A 14,466-nucleotide genomic window follows, 5' to 3' on the forward strand; every position below is an offset into this window, starting at 1 on the left:
AATTAAGGATGTTTGACCACATTTCATCCTTGCTCAGGAATTCTTGAGAGCATGTTGATGTTTTCTTTCTTTTTTTTTTTTTTTATAGAGGAAAAATAACACTAGACCACATAATTTGACAATGATGAAAGGGATTTTGTTTTGTTTTGTTTTGTTTTTGGCTGAAATAGCAAACTAAATTTAATCCACATGTAGTTATGAATGTTCACAATTATAAAACTTAGGCAATAAAAATACTAGAGAAGGCTAGTGACTTTTAGTAAGAAAAAAATATTTATGATTCTTCACAGCTTCCATCACATTTGCAAGATGAAGAGTATCTCTATCAACACATAACACTGCTAAATGAGTCATGTGATTTAGCAAACTAAGTACTTTTCACATTCATGCTATGTGATATAGGATAGAATGATTCAAGAACGAAGAAACTTCCCCTTTCTAATCTGTCATGGTAAAGATATTATAGTTTTTATGACGTCTTGTTCTTTTGCAAGCTATTAAATATAAGAATATCCTAGACCCAAATCATTTACAGTATTTTTTTTCTTCTACAATCAAATTTACAAATGAAATTGTTCTCCTTTGTCACAGTGCTTTGAAACTAACGAACAAACAAACAAACAAAATTAGCAAGTGAGTCTGGTTGTGTTTCTACTTCCGAAAGCTTTGTCCCGCCAGATGTGTACATTTATAATCCAAAACGATGTCAACAAACCACAGAACACTGGAGGGCAAGGCCCTTCAGACAGACTTGATTTCTATCTTTGAAAGCACACTGTAGATTCTGTGTGAATACATCTCTCGGTAACCCAATTAGTTACTTCACTGATGTCTGAATATGTCACAATTATTGTCTTAAGGTTCTGTGCCACACACAGGCTTTTGTTTTAAGAAATACATTTGGAACATCTGAAATCACAACAGTTATACAAACTGGCTGCATTTTCCTTTCCCACTGATGGGAGCGGCTTTTGTGTGTCACGTCTTTGTTGAATGAAGGCAGGTTTTGCCTTGTGTTTACTGCTACAATTCACCTCGACTAAATCATGGCCGCGTCGTCTCCTTTTCTGAGATACAGGAGGAAACAGCTGCTCTTTCTTCCTTGTTCTCTTAACCTCCAGTTGAAGCAAACAGACTGAATACTCCAGTTGTTCTACCTTTTTATCTAAGAATCAACTTCTCTTTCATTTCCCCTCTGAAAAAAATATCCAATGTGGGCCTCATTTTATAAACAACCAGTGGCTTGCTGGGGCACTGTCACCCCTTCTTGCTTTATTTTCTTCGAAGCTCTTATCTCCCCCACTAGAATTTAACTGCCCACGAGCAGGGACCTCGTCTGACTCGTTCAGCTCTTTATCTCCCTAGCACCTGTTCTAAGATGGAGACGCATCAGTGAGGAAAATACAAAACCCCTGGAGCGGTTTCTATAGGCATGCGGAGGGGATGTAGGCAGTAAAGGTGATAAACACATGAGGTAGATAGCGCGCTGGAAGGTGATAGGTGCTGAGGAGGAAAAGGAAGCTGGGAAGGGCAGAGTATTGGGGGCGCATGTATGTCACGTTGGATGGGGAGGGCCTCACTGGGCAGGTGACCGGAAGGACCTAAAGGAGGGACAGAGAAGACACACTGGAATCTGGGGGAGAGTTTTCCAGGCAGGGAGACAGCAAAGAGCAAAGGTCCCAAGGCCAGGGTGTGCTCGCAGCATTTGAGGACCAGGTTGTAGAAGAGGTCGAGTGAGGGAGAACGTGGTGGGAGAGAGCAGGTGGCCAGATCGTAGAGGAATTTAGGGTTGTGTGAGGATTCGGGCTTTACTGTATGAGACGGAAGCCACTGGAGGCTTTTGAGCCAGGAAGGCACAAGAAGAGAGGATGGAAACCGAAGGACAGGCTGGCCTCAGAAATGTGACGGTTTACCGACAGTAACAGGAAAGACTGTGGGTTCTATGTCACAGGTGAAGGCAGGCAGGCAGGTAAGTGCTGGCAACTCATGGCCCCTTTCTGTCGATATCCTCTACTTGTTCAGGGCAGCAACGCCATTACGTGAGAGAATGTGGATGAGGAGAGAGGTATTAGCGTTTTTAAAAGAGAGGAACAAGTAGAGGCAGTTTTCCAGGTTAGGGGGAGAGAGATGGGGCCAGAGGGCTCAGGCAGCACAAGAGAGCCGGACTGACCCAGGGCTTCACAGAGTGGGTGCAAGGGGAAGAAGGGCCAGGCAGCCGAGGATGCAGCAAGTCCAGGATTGATCACAGAGTTTAATCACATGTAGAGAACAGCAAAGAATGATGGTGAAGAAGATTGCACGTGTTTGGAATGAATGGAACCAGAACGATCTGGAAAGTCGCACAGATGAACCTGGAAAGTCTGGGTCCAGGCACAGTCAAGGAATGTTTATTGAATATTAACCAACATGTATTGATTAATACATGGGGCCGTGAACATAAAGTCTAAAGCCCTTTATGAAAAGAACAGTTCACCCAACTATCTGTAGGGGAAGTTCTTAATGAGTCTAAGAGATGGTATATGCTTCAGAAGTTGAAATAAGACAAAGACTGTTTCATCTTTCCCTTAATTTACCACTTAACGACTAGTAACACTTAACTATAATCAGGTATATGCTTCCACTAAGGTTAAATACGAGTGTTTCTGTTATAAAACAGTGTATGTGTTACTGAAAAACCTATGCTCTTCGAAAATGTACAATAAAATTACATGCTTATTGGGAAAGCAGGTTAAGGGAAGATAACTCAAACCTAGCTGACTTTGAAACCAGAGCACTAGGTAAATAACATTAGGGACTTTGGAGGATAACTTGGACACCCAGGGCAGGAGGCAGGGCTGAAGGCTGCCTCAGGGGACATAAAAAATGCACAAAAGCAATCGCAGAAATGCTGGGATTCAGGGAAGGCCAGCAGAAGCTGAGCTCTGACCCAGTTAAGGTGGGCCCAGAAGATGGCACCACCTGCTAATAACTAATTGCTGAGCAGAACCAGAGAGGGCATCTTGGGTGGGAGGGAGCCCTGGATATAGAGACTTGAACTCTTCTACATTTATACTAATATAGGTCCCCTATTCATTAATGACAAATGAGCTAACTGATGTCATAGAAAGAATAACTGTACTATTTATCTTTCTTCTTAAAAATTACAACTATTTGGAAAGCACCACTTGAAATTTTAATTTTTTAATCATTAAGCACACTAAAACATCATTCATTCGACTTTGTCATGTGAAACAATTCATATTTTACCTTCTTGACCTTGGCCTCCTTTAGTTTTTCCAATGCCATCTTAATTTTATCAGCCTTTGCTTGGGCTTCTACTTCTTCCTGTAAAATGGCAAGATTTTCGATACAGTCAATGAAAGAATACTAGCAAGTAAAAAGAAAAAAAAGAATGCTAGCAAGTAAACACCCATGTCATCACTAGTTACTTTACTGTAGCTGCAGCAAAACACTGTGTTATAGGACACCAGATTCCACATGACCGCTTTTGAGAATTTAGGTGACTATAACAAAAATCTTCAACCCAGAGAAACAGAAAGCAGTCACCCTTTACATCTTAAGATTAGTAACTTAAAAGTGAAATGATAATGCTAACAGAGCTTCACATATTGAGTCTACAAAAATCTCCGCTTGTCTCAAAACTGAGGTCTGACATGAGGAATCTACAGGCAGATCTCGAGGGGTTTGAGCACTTCCTGAAATTACATGCATCCTTTTGGATCACTGTGCATTTTCTGGGACTCCTACTTATAATTAGATTCCTAAAGGGGACCATGACTCTGGAAAAGTTGAGACTCACTTTCAAACTCGAACTTGTAATCCACCAAGAAACACTGACAAACACACATGAGCAGGCAGAGAAGAGAATTAAAGTTTTTATGAGCCCTAAACTTTTTTATTTTCCTATTCTGAGAATAGGATTATCAAGGCTCTCCTACCTATATTTATAAGGATGAGGAAACGAGCTGTTATGGTTACATTCTAATTACTTAAAAGTAGACATGCATCTTCGTACACCAGTGGTTGTTAAAATTTTTTTTTGAGCCACAAAGAAATCATGCTCTCCTTGAAATCTTCACGAACCCTACATTAAGAGCTTCTGCTCATTAGAATGGCTGTTACCAAAAACAAAACACAAAAACAAAAAAACAAAAACAAAAACAAAAAACCAAAAAGCAAAACTTGAGATAATTAATGTTGGCAAGGAAGTGCAGAAAAGGGGCCCCTTGTGCACTGTTGGTGGGAACCTAAATGTTGCAGCCACTATAGAAGACAATATGGAAGTTCCTCAGAAAAATTAAAGCCAGAACTACCAAATGATCCAGCAATCCTACTGCTGGGTATATATCCAAAGGAAATGACATCACTATTTTGATGAGATCTGCACTCCCGTATTCATTGCAGCATTAGGCACAACAGCCAAGACATGGAAACAATCTAAGTATCCACTGATGGATGAATGGCTAGAGAAAATGTGGCGCATATATATCCAGTGGAACATTACTCAGTCACGAGAAAGAAGGAAATCCTGCCATTTGTGACGACAGGGACAAACCCTGAGGGCATTATGTTACATAAAATAAGTCAGACACAGAAAGACAAATACTCTATGATCTCACTTATATATGAAATCTAAAAAAGCTAAATTCATAGAAACAGAGAGTAGAATGGTAGTTGCCAGGGCTTGTGGGGTGAGGGAAGTGGGGAGATGTGGGCCGATGGGTACAAAGTTTCAGTTATAAGGAGAATAAGTTCTGGGGACCTAAAGTATAGCAGGGTGACTCTAGTTAGCAATACTGTATTATATGCATGAAAGTTGCTAAGAGTGGATCTTTGATGTTTTCAACATATGCACGCAAAAAAGGTAATTATATGAAGTGATGGAGTTGTTAACCAACCTTATCGCAATAATCATTTCATTATATATGTGTATCAAATCATCATGCATCTTAAACTTACACTATTATATGGCAATTATAGCTCAATCAGGCCGGAAAATAAAGACCCTCTTCTCTATATGGGTCACCGATTTTAGAAAGAAATAATCTTTCTAAAATAAATACACAATAGAACTATGAGTACGATTTAATATTTGATTTATATTTGATACCTGTTAATTCAACAGGCATTGTGGGAACTTCCAGGGTTGCTAAGGTCATGTTTATGGATACTGACCATCATCACACAGGACAACAAACATGGAGGCCACAAGAGCTAGGTTCTTATTCTAAAATATTTTAAAGTGGCTTACTCTAAGGAAACTCTGAAAGTTCTCTTTTTACTTTTATGTGAGACATACTGTAAGTAAACATCCAAATAATGACCTGCCCTGCAACACCCCGGTCCAACCATGATGTTACGAGTTATATATTTTTGCCTTATTGAACAAGGCTGCCAAATTCAGCAAAATTCCATTTAGTTCAACTCAGAAACATGTAAGGAATGCCTTCTATTCTTCATGTACTGGGCTAGGACTATGGACACAGACATGTATAAATCAGTTCCACAGTTCATATTGAGTTGATAAAACATTACCTTCCTAAAGTTGAGTATTATCAGGGTGTGCTGCATATAAATATAAATTTTAGCCACATAATAATATTTCTCCGATATGGCCCTAATATGTTCTTTATACATACTTATGCACCTTGTTTTTTGGAGGACTCTGCCTTTGCAATGAACATACTCAGTATCCTTGGTTTTTAATATCTCAGAGCTTTGGGAGTCCACACTTATGAATGTAACTCTCACTCTGAAGAAAGTCAAAGATGATGAGCAGCATCTGCCATCTCTGGCCCCACCCACTTACCTGAGAGAGAGGTTCAGGAGGTGGTGGTGGCAGAGGAAGGTCTAACACAGGATCAGCTGGTGGAGGTGGTAAATTATCCTCATACGGGCTAATATTAGTTTCAGCAGCATTCGCTCCATAACCAAGAGAGGCTGCACCACTGAAATCTGATCCTTCCAGAGGTGCTGGAAGATGTTGATCCTGAGAAGACTTTTTCTGTGCCTGGATTGTCCTCTGCTCAGCCTCACTTATGTCTGCTACCAGATCTGCCATGAGTGCATCTAAATCTTGGTCTTCCAGGGCATTTAAGGATTCTGATAGGGAAAATCACATTAACGATCAAAACAAAGATTTGTAACAGGAAAAAATGAAAGAAGGTTATTTTTAAGAGTGATATTTGAATATTGGTTGCCAGGAATTGGGAATGGGGCGGGGGAGGCAGTAAGATTAAGGAAGAATTGGGAGAGATTAGTAGAAGGATACAAACTTTCGGCTATAAAATGAATAAACTCTGAGGCTCTAATGTATAACTGGTGACTACAGTTGATAACACTATTGTACAATTGAAATTTTCTAAGGAAGTAGCACTTAAATGTTCTCACACCCACACAAGAAGATATAGATGTGAGGTGACAGATAATGAACTCCATGGAGGGACTCCTCTCACAATGTATTCATATATAAAATCATCATGTTGTACACCTCAAAAATATTATAATTTGATTTGTCAATTATATATCAATAAAACTGGAAAAAAAATTCATCCTCTCTATAAAAAAGAAAAGGAGAAAAATGTGCTTCTTACATCGAGGGACCTCACAGAATAGCTATAAAGTTAAATCTAAGATTAGCTGCCTAAATAGGGAATTTTTGAATATTTTGGTGGAAGATCTTAGCATTTTAGAAGAGTAGAGGAGGAGAGACATTGGAAACGAATGGAAAGTTCTTTCCTGGCCTTTGGAGTGCAGAGTCTGCTGATAAACACATTTGGAAGAAAGTGGGTGCCAACTAACTGGGTTTAATATGCTTTGAGATTTGGGGGTGAGGGTAGAGCTTCTGTAGGCATACCACCCAACAATAGGAACTCTCACATAAAAAAAAAAAAAAGGAATGGCAAATAGGAGGAAATAAAACACTAAGAGAGTTGAGGAGTAAAAAATAATTTTTTTTGGTGATTAAATAGTAAAGACTTCATAAGACAAGTGAGCTGGGAGTTAACTTTTAAAAGTAAGGATGAACAGAAATTTTCAGAGTGAGGAAGGTGAAGGGGGGATAGTTCTCATTAGAGTTTCCTTCATGTGTGAGAGGACATGGAAATGAGGCGTGTGGTCTTGAAAGCTGATTAGGCTGCATGGTATAGGAGTGGTGTCGGTGAGAGTGTTTTGATGATCAGTCAGATCGTGGATGGCAAATTAATGAACAAAGGGTGGGCAGGTTGGAAGGGAAGAGAATTCTGGCTGCTATGTGTAGGATAAACTGGAATTATAAAATGGGAGGGGGGAAATGAAGCCTATTCAGTCATAAATAAGCATAAAGCTTTGTGAAATCATTTATTGCCAAACATCATCATAATAAAAAACCATGTCGCATATTATATTACTGCTAACAATTCTAGAGCACAGTGCTAGGATTAAAGTTTAGATCTCCTAACTGTGTAAAAGGGGTTTATTTTCTTCTAAGCCATTTTTACATATAACTTCTTTATAAAATTAAGTTAATTTAAAATGTTTTCAGAGAAAATATATGTAGAACAAAAGAAGCATATTCATTGTTTCCTAAAGTTATCAATTACATTGTGACTGTTGATATATAAGCAAAAAACTTTAGGGACAAAATTCCCATAATTATATTTATATTGACAATTCCCAAAGCAAATTATAATGCTAAATTTATCAATTTAGAATCGATTAGTAAGGAATTAGGGAAGACAATACAAATGGATTCTGTTCTGAAGTTTGTCACGAACTCTATGAATGATTTTGGGTGTAATTCATTGTAATTGTATTTAAGTGAAGATGGTAAAAAATCCATTCTAATTCCCAACGAATTTAATTTTGGGTACATATCAGTACTTTTTCATGGTTTTGTTCTATACCTGAACAAGTGCCGTCTGTCCACTTCTTGTCTCCTTAATGGCATGAGTTTCTTGGTTCTGTACTTTAACATTACTATGTTTATATATTTTGGGGATTCTTTGTTCTTATCATTTTCAGTACTGTCTTGATACCAGGCACTGAGTAAGTGCTTCGCAATTATTAGTTGAAGTGACTACAATCAAATTGAAGTAAAGATTAAATTTATATTTTAATTGAATCGATTTCAGCTGCTATGAATGTGGTGAGGCAAATCTGCCTTGTTCAGATGTGCAAGGATATGATATCTGTTAACGTCATAAGTTTACAGAAATATATTGCTCTTTTGAAACTTCATGAATGTTACCATCATTCAATGTTATGATGGAAATGATGGAACAGAATAATAAATTTATATAGCACATAGAAAAGAGAATAGGTAAAAGAGAAAATTGGAAGTCTTATAATTTATCAAGATACAGGCTTTGGCATGTAAGTGTTTATCAAAAAATTACCGAAAATGACAGAAACAAAGAAACTCAGTGAGTGGCGGAAATAAAACTTGAGACCCTGGATTTCTGTCATTGGACTCCTCTATTATTTTGCCTTTCATTCTGTTGGCGGGCACTGCAAGTCTTTGGAAAATCTTTTTCAAGAGTTACAATGAATTCTCCTTAATTTGGAAGAGATGACTTCAAGATTCATTGTAATCTTAATAGCACGTGGGCTAAAGATTGTCTCTGCACTAAATAAGAAGAGAGATTTTTGGTAATAAAGTAAAATGATGGTCTCTGGAAGAAGAATACTATCGAATAGAACAAATATATCATATTATATGTTAATTATATACAAGTGAAAATGTATTAGGAAGCATTTGGTCTTATATTAGCAATCATTATGAAATGGACAGTTCACCATTATCCTTAAAGAAACATTTCCTATTAATATTTTCTTATACTACTATTTCTTATTATTCTAAGGGCTTAGAAATAAGACATTCTCTTTATTTCTTAAAAAAAAAAAAGATTGTTTTGAGGCTTTACACAAATGCAGGATAGTATTCCCTTTCATTATAGGCACAGCTGTCTCCTTGGCCTCTCAATTTGGTCCACACACACACAAAAAGCAATCTGAAATCCAGTACTATAAAAATTACACTTATCATGATGTCCAGGTTACTGATAATTTGTTTTCAAATTGTAGTTCCGTGCAGGTGTTAGTCATCGTTATGATTTCAAATTACTTAAGGGAAGAAATGATCGTTCTTACCATTCAAATCCTTAAAACCCACACTGTAGTTGAATTCAGCTCTGGGCGGCTTTGGGTCTGGGGGAGGGAGAGTGTCGACTCCTAAACTCTGTGGAGACAGAGCCCCGCCCCAAACGTTAATCATGGGACAAACATTTTTGCAGCACATTTAATCATTAAGTCAAAAGTTGTTTATCCTTGACACGTTTTCACTCTAAATATGTTCTTTAAAAACAGTATTCCTTCCCACTTGAAAACATTTATGTGACTTTTCTTCTCCTACAGATTACAACTTAGGATACATCCTGAAGCAAAACAGGTCAAGTAATGAGAATGGGGCAGTTAATTTTCATAAACAGAAAAAGTTTCATGGGCTCCAGTCAGCCTGACAGTGAGTGACTTCTGAGTTAATCTGGTCTTGGTGGCAGTGGCTTTTTCTTAGACCTGGAGCCTATGGTTGAGTGGCTTACACGCCACTTTGAGGGACCTATGTTCTTACAGCGTCATCGAGAGGCACAGAAACTCCCATTTAGTCCTTTAAAATGTAACGTTTCCTCAAAAATTGGTGGAGAACCCTACCTAGAGATTACGTAACTTTTTTTTAGCTTGTCTTTATGTAAAGGTGATTGCAGGGGAAATTGTTCAGTGGTGGTGGTTGTGGGAGGGAATTACTTAGGGAAAATTTCTCTATTGGCTACAATTTGACAATGGTGAGCATAAGAATCGGCATAACAGGATGCATGTGTGACCAATTTATTCAATTAACTGAACTTGAAAGGGTATAATCAGAAAGATTTACTTCCCCCCACCACTGTCACACATCAGGAATATACAATATTGCCAATCTCTAAGTTATTTTTTTAAAGAGAACTCTTCTCATTATATTAAAATCAAATTCTATAACCCCAGTTGTTTTCCTAATTCGAAACTTGAAAAGGGGAATTTACCTGGGTCAAAAGATCCATCTCTCCCAGCAAATTGCTGAACATTTGGTCTATATCATCATTTGACTCCCCCATCTGAAAAAGAAAGAAACCCAGATATAAACAGCCTAATAAAAGCCTGACTCCTGGATAACTGTCCCATCTCTTTAATTCTCCAAGTGCCCCATCCATAGGTAAGTTGAAAAGAGAAGACTACGGAGAGGAAGGTTCATTCCAGCCTGAAATTCCATGCTTGATCTCTCTCCAATATGCTCGGTTCTAGATCGAACCAAACCTTGGAGACTGCCTCAGAGCGACAATCAGACTAAACTAGTCTCTTTGAGGCAACTGGGCAAAATGGACATTGCTCAGGAACTCACCTCACCACAGGACATCCTTATTAGAAAGGAGAAAGCCTCGTGCCACAGGCGATTGTGTCAGAGAAATGTAGAACTTCACCTCCACTTAACAACTTAGAAATGATACGTCAGGAGTAGACTAGCATCTTTACCGAATGACGCCCTGCTTTACGAAGATTTCTCTGAAATAGCAGCTTTTGGTACATTCGTTTGGAATGTAGCATTCGGGTGATAAACACTTAGAACTAAAATGGCCACACAATCAAGTGATAAGAGATGGAAATAAAACACTGTATTTTACATCACACCATTTCTTTGACTCAGAAAAATGAAGCAATTATTCAAGAGAGGAAAAGTGTTTCCATAAATTGGGGTGGAAAGGCCCTGTGAGATACAGAACTAGCTGCCCTCTTCATGAAATTTTTGGCAAGGCTAGATTAGGAAATTAGGAGACATCATTACTGGTTCTACAGCAGCTACTATTTAGTAGTGTGTTATTTGTCAAAGAGAATCAACTAGGTCACCTGTAAAATGAGGAGTTAGCTGCAGATAAAGTCTAAGGGTCCTAAATGTTCTAAAACAGTAGAAGATTAATGTTGATTACAGTTCAAGTGAAGAAGTCAGGTGAGAGTAGAGGATCAGCATGTATTATTTAAGCCAAACAATACTTTTGAGTGTGTATGCGTGTGTTTGTGTTTTAATTATTTTATATGGAAACTTTTAAACATATACAAAAGTAGAATACGATCACAATTTTCATATACCCAACAACCAGCTTGAATAATTATCAACTCATGACTGATCTTTTAAATTTAAATATCCTATCTGTATCTTCTCCTAATAATTATTTTAGAGCAAATGTTTTTTTCCATAAACATTTAAGTATATAGCTTTAAAAGATTTTTTAATTTTATTTTACCATAACCATACTACTATCATCTCTGTGACGATTGTTTCCATTGTTTAATGTTAAACAGGGTGTAGTTCTAGGAGATATTCTGTGCAAAGATATGCTAATGTTAAGGGTGTAGTTATCCTGTGTAAAGACGTGTCAATGGCCAGCCTCTGCTTCTATAAACCTGCTTGCTTGCTAGAGGGGGTTTTGGAGCTTTTTAAGCTATTCCTTCTAGAGGCTCAGGGCTGATTCTCTAGTGGGGAGAGTCAGTCTCTGGCCAGCTAATAAAGGCTCATAATTAATCTCAATTGGCTTTGTGGGTCTTAAATTTGATCATACCACAACAATGGGACAGCACGTTCCTAAGGAGCAGACACACCTGAGTGAGTCAGGTGTGCACATACATGGGACAGGGAGGCATGTGTTTGAATCCAAGGAAGCCATTCAGTAAACGCTCAGGGTCAGAATTAGGCAGGTGAGCATTCAGGTGCGGAAGTGACAGGTAAGGCAGACAATGCAGGTGTGGGTCTATATGTGCAGGTCTAAGAGGTCCAGGAGGACTAAACACAGCATCAGTGAAGAAACATGAAGAAGTCCATCCTATATTACATGGCTCGTCGGGCTTAGTGTTCCTCTCAGTCAGAAGGAAAGAGCTGCAGGTGGGCCCTGCTTCTGGTTGGGCAGGCGAGTCAAGCTGGGAACCATTCACGTGTAGTTTTAACCCCTCTCAGTTGCTTACGAAGTATCTAAACACACAAAATGGAGGAAAGAAAGTATTTGCGCCAACAAAGTACCTATGGTTTTACAAACTGTCCCCTCAAAAAATCCAGTGTTCAAAATTTTATAATGGATGAGTCATTCATTATTTTAATAATGGGAAATAACAGCAAAAGAAACAACAAATCCCCAGAACTGCCCATGTGACTTTATTTTTACTAGAACATTATATAATACAATCGTGTCAAAAGGAAGGAATCAATCCTTCGGATGAATTATTATTAACAGGAAAAGTTAAGACATGAGTGTTAACATATTTCTAATCACTAATAAGAGAAAAGTAGTCATTCAAAGTGGAAAAAATAGATTCATGTTCTGACCTCAAAACTGTCAGCCAGGGTTACAATGAACTCACAGGAACCAAAGATGACGCCATCGACGGCTTCTCTTAAATCATTAAATTTGGAAAAGTGCTATAATGATGAAGAATAAAGTCTTGAAAGGAAATGTGGCAACCACAAGTGAGAAAAAACCATTGAGCCCAAAGACCTTAGTTTTTCAGCTTGTACATACCACTGATGTACAAGGGGTTAAGGACGTGCCACAGTGAATCACACACCTACGATGGAAATAATACAACAGCACGTCCTCATGACCTCTGCTGGAACCCTCCCCAGTGTCACCTGGTAAAAATCTTTCCCCCTGCCCTTTCAGTCCTTTCCCGCAGAGTCTGTTGATATGTCATTTAAAAGGAGCCAACATCAAAATTGTACTGTAAATCTAAAGTCTTAAGTAAATCTGCTACTGAATGAACCATGGTTTCAGGAAGTTGTCATCTTTGCTGAGAAAAATGAGACATTTATTTGCGTTAAAGGCTATTACAAACATAAATTTGTATTCATCTGTAAATTCAATCATTTTATATACTTATTCCCTCCACTCCATAAGAAAACTTTATATTTGGATGGCTAGAACAAAAGAATCACATGGGTATGTGTGTGTGTGTGAGAAAATAGAGTTTTGTCCATTTGTATGTGTGGTATTTTCCAGAGGTCATAATTAAGATTAAAGAGAGAGGGAGGGAGGGAAGGGGGCAGGGGGGATGGAGAGAGAGAGAGAAAGAGAAAGAGAGAGAGAGAAAGAGAGAGAGAGAGAGAGAGAGAGAGAACACCCACCCTGGGAGCTCAGTGTTATTTGGGGTGACAGCCTGAGAGAGTAGGGCGGAGCCGCCTTAGTGAAGCAACTGATTGCAAAACAAGCCATATGCACATCATTTTGGGTGGAATTAACTTCATTTGTAAGTACGTCATTTCTGAATTCCTTTTGTGTCCTGGGAAGAATAACAAACTGTTGAGTAAGAGAAAACTGGAATAGCGCTTTGTCAGATAGATTTTTTTTGAGGGCTCTGCTGATCGAGACTGACATCCTGCCTTAGATTCCCTAAATGATAAGGAAATTTTTACCAAAGCTAGATATTTCCCCAAGGCTCAAATTTCTAAGCCTTAGTCTTCACCCTCAAAGTTTCTCTTTTCCACGTATATAAATTTTATATATAGACTTCACATATACATATTTTAAAAATCTATACATACCAAAAAGTGGAAACTATGCGAGGTGATGGACGTGTCATCCAAACTATTGAGGTCATTTCGCAATATATGTGTATATTGCATCATTACGTTGTTCACCTCAAATGTATACAGCATTATATGTCAATTTTATCTCAAGAAAGCTGGAAAAAAATCTCTTCTAAATACAAGTGTTGAACAGAAGATATATATGTATCCATGGCAAACTTAACTTCACATATTTAATTCAGTTTGGATGCAGGTATCACTGCCACAAGGATTAGCAATTCCAGCCATGATTTTGAACTAGATCAGGGAAGACTTCATTCCGTCTGTCAGACTAACCTGCCGAACTTTGAGTGGTAAACACACAATAGAATATACAGATGTCAAATGATAATGTACACCTGAAAATTATATAACTGTATTAACCAATGTTACCCCAATAAACTTAATTTAAAAAAACTTCCCAAGTTACGACATGAACAGGGATGATTAGTCACCTTCGAAGCCATCCTTCTGTTTAAACATAGGATTGACCCCAACTTTATTTCGAAATGTCAACTTCTCTGGCAGACAAAACTTGATTTTATTATAAGTAAATAAATCACTCATAAATCTCACACAGAGCAGTATTTTACACAATTTACAGGATCCGGAGCCAGGGGAGGAAGGATTTCTCATTCTCAACCCTCAAAAAAAAAAAAAAGAAAAGAAGAATCTGTCTAAAAACAGCCCATTCAATACTCCATAGGCATTTCCATCAGCATACCCTCTCTGGTGCGTTCTTCCACATGCCCTAACTTGGCTAATGGTTATTATTAACTTATTAGTCCAATTTGGAAACCTTGGCATAATCCTTGACTCCTTCCATTTTTCCATCCATAGGTCCAAAC

General features: G+C 38.1%; 1 protein-coding gene across 1 annotated transcript in view; it reads right to left on the reverse strand.

The window, feature by feature from the left end:
• LOC107503335 (amyloid beta precursor protein binding family B member 1 interacting protein) overlaps positions 1-14,466 on the reverse strand; it is an 85,650-nt gene that overhangs the window by 37,652 nt on the left and 33,532 nt on the right. The window contains exons 2-5 of the mRNA XM_036228089.1: positions 10,056-10,127; positions 9,130-9,217; positions 5,810-6,102; positions 3,247-3,324 (exon numbers count right to left, since the gene is read on the reverse strand). Coding sequence (XP_036083982.1) covers positions 3,247-3,324; positions 5,810-6,102; positions 9,130-9,217; positions 10,056-10,127 — 531 coding nt within the window. The remainder of the gene's footprint in view (positions 1-3,246; positions 3,325-5,809; positions 6,103-9,129; positions 9,218-10,055; positions 10,128-14,466) is intronic.

This window comes from Rousettus aegyptiacus, unplaced genomic scaffold (genome assembly GCF_014176215.1).
Source record: "Rousettus aegyptiacus isolate mRouAeg1 unplaced genomic scaffold, mRouAeg1.p scaffold_m13_p_10, whole genome shotgun sequence".
In the NCBI taxonomy this organism is placed as follows: Eukaryota; Metazoa; Chordata; class Mammalia; order Chiroptera; family Pteropodidae; genus Rousettus; species Rousettus aegyptiacus.